The sequence below is a fragment of the Sinohyriopsis cumingii genome, chromosome 12 (genome assembly GCF_028554795.1).
Source record: "Sinohyriopsis cumingii isolate HCF-2022 chromosome 12, ASM2855479v2, whole genome shotgun sequence".
Classification (NCBI taxonomy): Eukaryota; Metazoa; Mollusca; class Bivalvia; order Unionida; family Unionidae; genus Sinohyriopsis; species Sinohyriopsis cumingii.
The window spans coordinates 30,762,493-30,773,952 of NC_142972.1; the positions used below are offsets into that span (position 1 = coordinate 30,762,493).

Sequence of the window (11,460 nt, forward strand, 5' to 3'; positions counted from 1 at the left end):
AAAATGTTAATTCTCAGCAACATTTTGTTAGAATTAAGAAGAAATGACAGAATAATATAATAGAAACTAAATCATTTCTGTAAAAAGACGCTTTTTATTGTACAACGGATTTCTTTAAAAAGAGATTCGATTTTTGTGGACGAAAAGTGATCGGAAATTCAAATAGTATGTTGTGAAATTATATTCGCATTAAGCTGAAATTTTTCGTGTTCCATCCTGACAATTTTGTACGTATTATTATAGGTTCCAGCTTAGAGAAAAATAAATACAAGACATGCTTCCATAATGTGTTACCGACGATGAAACGTTCAGTTACGATATGCACTATGTTGTTGCCATCTACAACGACGACGTTAAGACTAAACTTGCAACACAGCTATAGTCATCAACAGTGTTCGTCAAACGTGACGTTGAGGATGTGAATAGGCTCACTGTGCAGAACGTTGAATGATACAAGGGATGAAACCGGCCTCTCGCCAACGGTTCTCAGACGTTGTGACTGTACTGAAGTTGATCTTCACAAGCGAAAGATCGTTTTCCGCGTTACGATGAATAAATTCATATATACGCACCTGTATGATTCAGGAACGCTTTCACGCATTAATGACGATATACGTTCACAGACAGGCTACGGACAGCATGAACATACGTGGTATCGCAAATGACTGCAAAATCTAAGAAAACACGCCAGGCAAGTTTTGGAAAGTTTTTGAATCAGAAATGAAGTCCTAATGTGCTAATGTAAATGTATTGTTTTAATTAAATTTGTTTGTATGGCTTTATGTATTAAATGAAATAGAGATAAAGAACTGATTACATTTTAATTTTAATATTATTAGAATGCTACAAAATGCAACTGTGTTAATTAAAATAAATCCACGGGGAAAAACCCTCGGATCCCCCTTACCAGCAGGAGTGGGAATACCCCTTCATGCACCCACCCCTTGTCTGTTGCCGCCCCAATTTAAAATCTGCTTCGGCGCCCCTGAATTGGCAGAGATTGAAATAAAGAATGCAGATAATTCTATCCATAAGACAATATTGCAATTGGCAGATATTGTAATAAAGAATGCCATGTCACTCTGCATGCCAAACACTATTGCAATTTAATAAAAATGCAATATAATTCTATACTTCAAACAATGCATGAAGCGGCAGAAATTGTAATAAAGAATTCAGTGTAACCATACATTTCAAACAAACAATACACAATTAGCAGAGATTACAATAAAGAATGCAACGCAACTCTACACCTTTAAAAGTGTATGCATGGAAATAGTTTTATCGTTGCAGAGATAATTGAGAAATCCCTCCATTTTAAAGATATCCAAAAATGTTTTTCAGAGATTTCAAGTACTTGAATTATTGATGCATAGTTAATGTTCAGGGAAACGTTTACTGTTTCAGACCCAATAATCCGAAAAATAGTATTTAAAAATATTTTTTTTTAAAAAATTCAATTTAAGGAAGAGAATTTCAGATGTTACATGGAACTGGGATAAGCCCTTATTTCCTCGTATATTTAAAAACATAAACCCTTCCAAAATAAATGCAAATACAAAATGAAAAAATATAAAATTGATAGGTGTTAACCATATGTAAAATGTATATAAAAGAAAAGATATTAATAATTTGTATAATCCTTAGAACACATGGTGAAATTATTCTTTATACAAACCGAAATCTGCCAAGATATTCTAGATTGGTACATCAAAATACAGTTTTCTTTCTTCACACAGTTTGTTTAACAATACTGTTTCTCTCAGGGTGGAAAGTTACACACTCGAAAAGAATGTGTTCCCCTGTCATGGTATTCACTGTGGCCGATATGTAAAACATTGTCCATGGTATTCACTGTGGCCGATATACACCCTGTCAGTAGACGTTGTCCATAGTATTCACTGTAGCCGATATACACCCTGTCAGTAGACGTTGTCCATAATATTCACTGTAGCCGATATACACCTTTCAGGAATTGGGTTTATTTGTCTGATACACGATCGTTTAAATGCCACCTCATCTCTGCGATGTGTTTTATACAAGGGATGCCATTTTCCATGAGTGTGTTTGATTTTCTGAAGCCTGTGAAGTTTCATTCCACATATTTTGCCGTGTATGACACATATTGATTTATACAGTATTTACAGTCAATATATGGATCGTCCATTCGGACACGGGAGTCTGTGGGGCATCTTTTTGGCTGCTTTATCTGCCTTTTCATTACCCATTATACCAATGTGACTAGGCAACCAATAGTACAGAATACTATTCCAAATTGTATGAAAACTTAATGTTTCTGTAATAACTGGGATTTTAATGGGTTGTCATATTTCAGTTTCTATAAAGCTTTTCATGTGAAAATGTAATCCGAAAAGAAGATACAAATTTGTTTGTTTGAGAGGTTTCAATGTATTTCAAAGCTTTTAGCATGGTTATAACTGTTGACGTAAATAACCATGCTGGTGATTTGGGAATACAAAATTTGAGCAATATTTGCAAACGGATTTTTATGCCTTCTGAGGATGAATTCATATGCTAAAATGTAGAATTAAATTTGGCTTTAGAGTGTACACGGTTTAATATTTTATGCCAAAAAAAAAATCATATGTGGGAATAGTCAGATTAAAAGGTAGTTTGGAAGTGCAATCCTCTGAGTAAAGCATCAGACCACCAACTGGTTCCTCTGAGGTAAGCATCAGACCACCAACTGATTCCTCTGAGGTAAGCATCAGACCACCAACTGATAATTGAACAAGGTACTGTTTTTGACTTTTGTGGAAATCTAATACACCACATAATACATAGAGATTGGACAAGGGACTAGGATATCATTGTATAATGTTCAATATAAATTTTCGGACATAACATCGATACTCTTGATGTATACATCCACGTTCTCTTCAGCTACTTTAAATATATTTATTATTTTTTCCGGGGTGCACAATGGTATCCTGTGTAATGGGATTTAAATATAAAAAATATCGTGTTGAATTGAAAGTAGAATATTTCGGTTTGACAATAGGAGTTGATAAATATATAATGATGCCATGTTTAAATTGGGCTAAATATGGAGGCATGCCCACTTGGAATATAAAGGAATACGCAAAGGCTATCTGTAGCTACAAAAATGATATAAGTTTGAAAATCTGACCACCTAATTCAGGTTTTAGCATTTTTATGTCTAATGATGAAAATACTTACCAGGCAGAAGAAGCAACATCACCACCGACGCTGGTATATTCCCTGTAAACATTCTATGAGAATTAAGGCCGATTCCAAAATTTCTTTCACACTATACAATTTTGTTCAGTGTTCCTCACAGACGACCAGATCTTCAATCTACGTCGAAGCACATAAAATCCCCCTTTAAGTGGAGTGTAATGAACCATTGGAGTCGTTCGTTAAACTATTAGAAATATATCGTAGCTCTTCGAGTATACGCGCCCACCTAAATTTCAGAATTCAGTGTTTAAACTTACTTGGTAGTCGGGTTAAAATAGAGAATGGAAAGCATTACTTTTAAGTTTCTGACTGCTGTCCTAATTATGCATGAAACTGGAAGCTAAAATATGTTATGTTTCTGTGTGTGTTTCTCAAACCAATTTCTATTAGCTGGCTCACGTGACAAGCAGCAAACAAGCTCACAAGTGTGTCCTTGACCTGAATTTCTGGATAAAGATAAGACGTCTTAATGTGGCTCCTCGGAGAGCATAAAATGATTAAGTACATTTGGATTTGGATTTCTTTTAAACGTAGCTTTAACAATTTTTCAGTCATATCACTACGATGTCTGCAGTGTGACAGTTTATAGTGATGTCTAGCACTGGGGCATCATGCCGCAGACATGTAGCATGATGTCCCACCCAGTCACATTATCCTGACACCAGACCGACCAGTACTAACACTAACCTCTTAATGCTGAGCGCCAAGCGAGGCAGCTGTTAGTACCATTTTTGTAAGTCTTTGGTATGACTCGACCGGGGATAGAACCCACGACCTCCCGCATCCGAGGCGGACGCTCTAACCACCAGACCACCTGAGCGGTGTGCTTTCTACATGATTAAGTACAATATTCTCCTGAAAATGAATTAAAGGCTTACATTTTACTCTGAATAGCGAAAGCTGAGTTAAAGGTTTAATTTTTCCTCCGAATGGCGAAAACTGAGTTAAAGGCTTAGATTTTACTCCGAATGGCGAAAGCTGAGTTAAAGGCTTACATTTTACTCTGAATAGCGAAAGCTGAGTTAAAGGTTTAAATTTTACTCCGAATGGCGAAAGCTGAGTTAAAGGTTTAAATTTTACTCCGAATGGCGAAAGCTGTATATTCTTTTGTATTAACTGCTCCTTAAATAAACCAGAGGATAATTTCTTATTTTCATCTGTCAATACTTTTCCTTTAACATCTACACTTTCAGCAGAGTTTGTTAAACATGACACAGTTTGTTTTAATTAAAGCATATTTCAAAATTTGCAAACAAAATTATTTAGTGCTGTGTTCTACAAATTTAACCCATAGCAGTAGACACGTGGGGTCAAGACAAGTAGAATATCTCAAAATCTAATTGGATGGAAATTATTTTGAATTGAATCAAGCTATTGATTGCACTATGTTTTCGGAATTGTCACTGCATTAAGGAGCGTGTGCTTATGCTTTGAGCAACTCTTGGCGTCATAAAAGATCTTCGGATGTGAAAAATGCAGATATACATTTGCGGTTGGGGTACATAAACTTGTTTTGTTATGAACTGCTATTAGCTTCTCAGGTCAAGTGAAGAATATTTTTATGCTTTGTTTTAGTATAGCTATATAAAAAAACAAATTATGGACATTTTTGATCTCACTTGTATATTGTATTTTTATTAAAATTTTAATATTAGGCAGATGGATGCGGCATTAAATTTGTGCATAAAAAATGTCCCATGCACGATTAAGAATTCAATCAAAATGCACGTAGAAATTGTGTGAATTAGCTGTGGCGCACAATCAAACTTAAAATTTCTTAAAATTGTTTTCCTTTTAGTGGTAGATTAGCTATCGTCCAATTATCGTCATTTCTTGTATCACGTGACAACTGTGCTATTTACGTTGACATACCCATAATATAAGTTGAATATATGGAACACGTGTAATAGAACCAGGTGACGTCACAAATGACGTTCTCACGACATGCAAAGGAAAGGCATAACGACTAAGGCATCAGAATTTATTTTAAATGAGTTAGTTTGACCATTTTGTGGGTTTGGCCAAATAAAATCTGTATTTTTCTTCTTACGAAATATACAATTCTACAAATATGGTCATTTTAAATTAAATATATGAAACTCTTAGAATAGTTTCAATCTTTTGCTTGCCAAGGTTTGAAACAAGAATGCTGTTTAAACGTAACTTAGACCACGAATGCGATGTAACTCGACCCCTATATCTGTCCACATCTGAGTTGCATGGAAGACACATATAATACATGCTTCTAAAATGACATCTTGAGGTAAATAAAAAGAGACCCCCTTCCAAATGATCCTTTTGTAGACTTGTTTGACAAATAAATCTGGAAAAATTCAAGTAAATGATACATAATGCAAAAAGGTCATCAATATATATGCATTTCCATTGGTCAAGCATTTCCATAGGTCAAGCGGTTTCTGCGTTTCCGTGTTCAAAAGCTTTCCTAAAACAAATACAGACGACTAGCTAGGCCAAACAAGTATTACTAAAGAGACTGTGTGCAAATTAATAGTGAAATCTCAATTTGTAATTAAGTCATTTAAAAATGTGTACACACAGATACCCTTAATAAGCGTGATTAGCCTAAGTCATGTGGATTTTGTGTAATCGTGCTAACAAATCAGCCCACGATACATGGACGGTAGTACTTGCAGAGGGACTATTGGACGAGGGAAATAACATCTTCTCCATTGCATCTGCATTTGGTATGTGGAAGGACATACAATGTCTCATGAAATCTCGCTGTTATTACTTCTGTATTACTTCTCTTCACCGCTGTAAATCATAATGAAATGCTATCCTTGTCACACATGGACCAAATCTTCAAACATTATTTATTAGACACATGGATATTTAGGAAAATAGTAATTAAAAAAAATCAAAACCAACGATACACATCTTGAACTCATTTATAAATGTAAAGCTTTAAACTTAAGTCACACAGTTAAACGCTTTGATAACATATTTTAAAGAAGAACTGTAAATATAGGGCACGTACCCTGTGCATGAACTATTTCAAGTTTATTCTTGGCCTACTTCACATCTTACATGTACTGAAAACGGTATAATAACAGTATCATAATTAAGACGTCTAGCCGAATTCCCTACTTATGGGTCATATTTCATTTTCCGTACTATTTAACAATAAAAACAATTTAGACTGATTCATAAAAACCGTCTTTGAGGTATTCGTACTTTAAACCAGTGTCCACGTCTTTTGAGAAACACATGAAAGTTATATTTATTCTCTATGTGTAAAAGGCAAAATGTGAATTCAATGTAATGGTGACCATGATACACGACTTGTATCCGGATGAATTCAATGTAATAGTGACCATGACACACGACTTGTATCCAAATGAATTCAATGCATTGGTGACCATGACACACGATTTGTATCTGGATGAATTCAATGTAATAGTGACCATGACACACGACTTGTATCTAGATGAATTCAATGTAATGGTGACCATGACACACGACTTGTATCTAGATGAATTCAATGTAATGGTGACCATGACACACGACTTGTATCTAGATGAATTCAATGTAATGGTGACCATGACACACGACTTGTATCTAGATGAATTCAATGTAATGGTGACCATGACACACGACTTGTATCTAGATGAATTCAATGTAATAGTGACCATGACACACGACTTGTATCTAGATGAATTCAATGTAATGGTGACCATGACACACGACTTGTATCTAGATGAATTCAATGTAATGGTGACCATGACACACGACTTGTATCTAGATGAATTTAATGTAATAGTGACCATGACACATGAATTGTATCTAGATGAATTTAATGTAATAGTGACCATGACACACGACTTGTATCCGGATGAATTCAATGTAGTGGTGACCATGACACACGACTTGTATCCGGATGAATTCAATGTAGTGGTGACCATGACACACGACTTGTATCCGGATGAATTCAATGTAATGGTGACCATGACACACGACTTATATCCAGATGAATTTAATGTTATGGTGACCATGACACAATACTGTTGCATCTGGATGTATTCAGTGAAACAGTGACCATGAAAAACTAGTATTGTATCCTGATCAATTCAATGAAATGGTGACCATGACACACTACTGTTGTATCCTGATCAATTCAAATGAAATGGTGACCATGACACACTACTGTTGTATCTTGATCAATTCAAATGAAATGGTGACCATGACACACTACTGTTGCATCTTTATTAATTCAAATGAAATGGTGACCATGACACACTACTGTTGTGTCTTGATCAATTCAAATGAAATGGTGACCATGACACACTACTGTTGTATCTTGATCAATTCAAATGAAATGGTGACCATGACACACTACTGTTGAATCTTGATCAATTCAAATGAAATGGCGACCATGACACACTACTGTTGTATCCTGATCAATTCAAATGATGTGATGTGATTTTGATTTTTAACGTAGCTTTAACAATTTTTCAGTCATATCGCTACGATGTCTGCAATGTGGCAGTTTATAGTGATCTCTAGCACTGGGGCATCATGCCGCAGACATGTAGCATGATGTCCCACCTAGTCACATTATCCTGACACCAGGCCGACCAGTCCTAACACTAAGCTCTTAATGCTGAACGCCAAGCGAGGCAGCTGTTAGTACCATTTTTTAAGTCTCTGGTTTGACTCGGCCAGGGATCGAATCCACGACCTCCCGCATCCGAGGAGGACGCTCAAACCACTAGGCCACCGGAGCGGTTGATTCAAATGAAATGGTGACCATGACACACTACTGTTGTATCCTGATCAATTCAAATGAAATGGTGACCATGACACACTACTGTTGTATCTTGATCAATTCAAATGAAATGGTTACCATGACACACTACTGTTGTATCTTGATCAATTCAAATGAAATGGTGACCATGACACACTACTGTTGTATTTTGATCAATTCAAAGGAAATGGCGAACATGACACACTACTGTTGTATCTTGATCAATTCAAATGAAATGGCGACCATGACACACTAATGTTGTATCCTGATCAATTCAAATGAAATGGCGACCATGACACACTACTGTTGTATCTTGATCTATTCAAATGAAATGGCAAACATGACACACTACTGTTGTATCTTGATCAATTCAAATGAAATGGCGACCATGACACACTACAGTTGTATCTTGATCAATTCAAATGAAATGGCGACCATGACACACTACTGTTGTATCCTGATCAATTCAACTGAAATGGCGACCATGACACACTACTGTTGTATCCTGATCAATTCAAATGAAATGGTGACCATCACACACTACTGTTGTATCTTGATCAATTCAAATAAAATGGTGACCAATTCACATTACTGTTGTATCTTGATCAATTCAAATGAAATGGTGACCACGACACACTACTGTTGTATCTTGATCAATTCAAATGAAATGGTGACCATGCCACACTACTGTTGTATCCTGATACTAATATCTGCTACTAGTAAGTGGATAGCTTGAAAAAACATGTTGTCGACTTAGTGAACGTCAAAATAAGGAAGATTAAATTTCACTCGATTTGTACTTGTTTGTTACTCTCTTTAAGGCGCCGTTTTAACCAAAACAACAACAGCAACAGCTACTACTATTACTATTAATATTGCCACTAATGATAATATTATCATCACTACTAGTATACCGGCTGAAACCCGGGTCACATCTGGAGTTAATATTTTATAACAGTCAGAAGTAATTTAGCACCAACACCCACATAACCGATTAAAGTGCACAACTACGATCATGTTAGCACGACTACTACCATAATTATTAAATCGCACCACTAAATTATCATCAAGCAGGACTAATACATCGATTACTTTAAGTTGCCGATAAAGCCGTTTTGGTGTACCCGGCATAGGCCTGCTTCACTCTCTTAATCGTCTTCAAAGCTGTAATTCTGATGGATATTAAACTTTCCTATTCAGAGTGACTGAACCCTTGTATTATTGTCAGTGTGGCCACAGGGTCCGATTTCTTTCTGCACATTGGGGGAATCTCACTGCTTAAGAGGATCGCTTCGGTACCATAAGTGGTTAGAGCGTTCGCCTCGGGTTAGGGAGGTCGCGGATTCGAATCGCGGCCGAGTCATACCTAAAACTTATTAAAATGGTACTAGCAGCTTTAAGAAGTGTTGGGACTGGTCGGCCTGGTGTCAGAATAATGGGACTGGGTTGGACAAGATGCAACATGTCTGCGGCACGATGCCTCGGTACTAGACATTGTTATAAACTTCCACACTGCCACATCGATATGACTGAAATTTTTTAAAGGTAAGTTAAAAATCAAAATCACTCTGAGAAATTTTATTCTAAGTAAGGGTTTAATGAGTAAAAACTATTGACACAGTTTATTAACATTTGCGTCTTTTTCATACCCGGTACTCCATAAGGCGCCCCGTCTTTTGTTGTTTCTTCTTCGCGAAATTCTTCAGGACTTCCTCCGTAGGTGGACTCTATCTCCTGGAGATAAAATATCAACGAAGGGTCCATGTCAAAACTCTTGAAAGGGGGTACCTAATTTCCCAACTGTATACATAATGTAAAATCTTCTTACATCATGTGTTTTACCCGACACCCTTTATATAGCCGCAAATGTCTCAAAATAAGCTCATCGAATTTTCTCCAGACATTGCCTACTATTGGAACACATACCTCTCTAGAATTCGCCAAGGAGTCGTTGATAAAAAAAATCCTCTAAGTAGGTTTTTAATTGGATCAAATTGTTGTAGCGGAAACTGACTCGGCTACTCCATATCTAGTCTAGCTATCTCGGGTTCTTTAGGATAGGTCTTTGTATTTGGAGTGTTACCCCGTTGAATCTCTCTGAGGACTGGTGCTCAAGAGTGCGACAGATTTCTATCTCAGCGGGATACCGTCTTATTTCTTTCTTCTTGTCGCCGACTGACTGGCTGAGACTCCTACTGGATGTCCCGTGGTCGGCGACTGCGTTATCAACTGAGTCGCTCAATCGTTGACTGGATCGTCGTCTGGATCGCCAGGTCGCAGACTGGGTCGCTGAATTGGTTGCAGAGCATCGACTGGGTCTACGACTGGATCGTGGAGTCGTTGAGTGGGTCGCTAAGTCACTGGCTGAGTGGTTGACAGGGTTGCTGAGTCGCCGACTCGGTCGCCGAGTCGCCGATTATGTCTCCGAGTGAGTCGCAAAATCGTCGACTGTGTTGCTGACTGTGTCGCAGGTTCGCAGACTTGGTTGCAGAGTCGTCGACTGTGTCGGTGGCTGTGTCGCAGAGTCGCCGAATGGGTTGCTAAGTGAGTCGCAGAGTCGCCGACTGGGTGGTTTGTGAGTCGCAGATTCATCTACCGGATGTCCTGTGGTAACCCAGTCGCCGATTGTGTCTCCGAGTGAGTCGCAGAATCGTCGACTGTGTCGCAGAATCGCCGAGTCGCCGACTGTGTCTATGACTATGTCGCAGAGTCACCGACAGTTTCGCCAGTATGGTCGCAGAGTCGCCGACAGGGTCTAAAAGCTTGGTCTCAGAGTCGCCGACTGGGTCCCTGAGTCGACAATTGTGTCGCCTACTTGGTCGCAGAATCGCCGACTGGGTCCCCGAATGAGTCGCGGTGTTGTCGACTGTGTCGCTGTCTTGGTCGCAGTCGCCTGCAGTGTAACTGATTGTGTTCCCGGCAAGGTCGTGGTCGAGCGTCGTTACTAGATCAATATCGACACACAGAGAGATGAACAGTGTGAAATGACGAGACAAGAGATATTATCAGTTAAAATGTGTATTGTCACAAGATTATCGCGTTTCTTGGACGAACCTAGCAGCGCCTGTATCCTGGTGGACGAATGTCATTGTCAGTACACTTTTTAAATTCACCAGCATCGCCTTTTCCCGTTCGGCGAACTACGACCAAATGTGCTTGCTCCGGTGGGTGGCTATACTGCTTCACTTGAAAGGGGACGTCTTTACATAATACCGCTTCATAACACACGTCCATTGCAGCAACAGCATATATATCCAGGCAGAATCACGTGACCCAAACTAAGATGCTAGACGGCACTACAAAGTCCGCAAGCATTTAAAATTAACATAAACGCTAACGAAATTAAAATTAGCTTATATGAAACAAAAATTATTTCGTGGATCGCCTCTATCACCTCGATATAAAATGTCAAAGAAGAGTAAATGTCAAAACTCTTTACACGTAAGATATACTATCCTTACGGCATGTGTGAT

At 38.0% G+C, this 11,460-nt stretch overlaps 1 protein-coding gene across 1 annotated transcript in view; it reads right to left on the reverse strand.

Moving 5' to 3' along the window:
• Nucleotides 1–3,605, reverse strand: part of LOC149786186 (uncharacterized) — a 58,604-nt gene extending 54,999 nt beyond the window's left edge. Inside the window, exon 1 of the mRNA XM_089976544.1 lies at nucleotides 3,202–3,605. Within this exon, the coding sequence (XP_089832670.1) occupies nucleotides 3,202–3,253 (52 nt within the window). The 5' untranslated portion in view covers nucleotides 3,254–3,605. The remainder of the gene's footprint in view (nucleotides 1–3,201) is intronic.
• Between the last annotated feature and the right edge of the window lie 7,855 nt (nucleotides 3,606–11,460).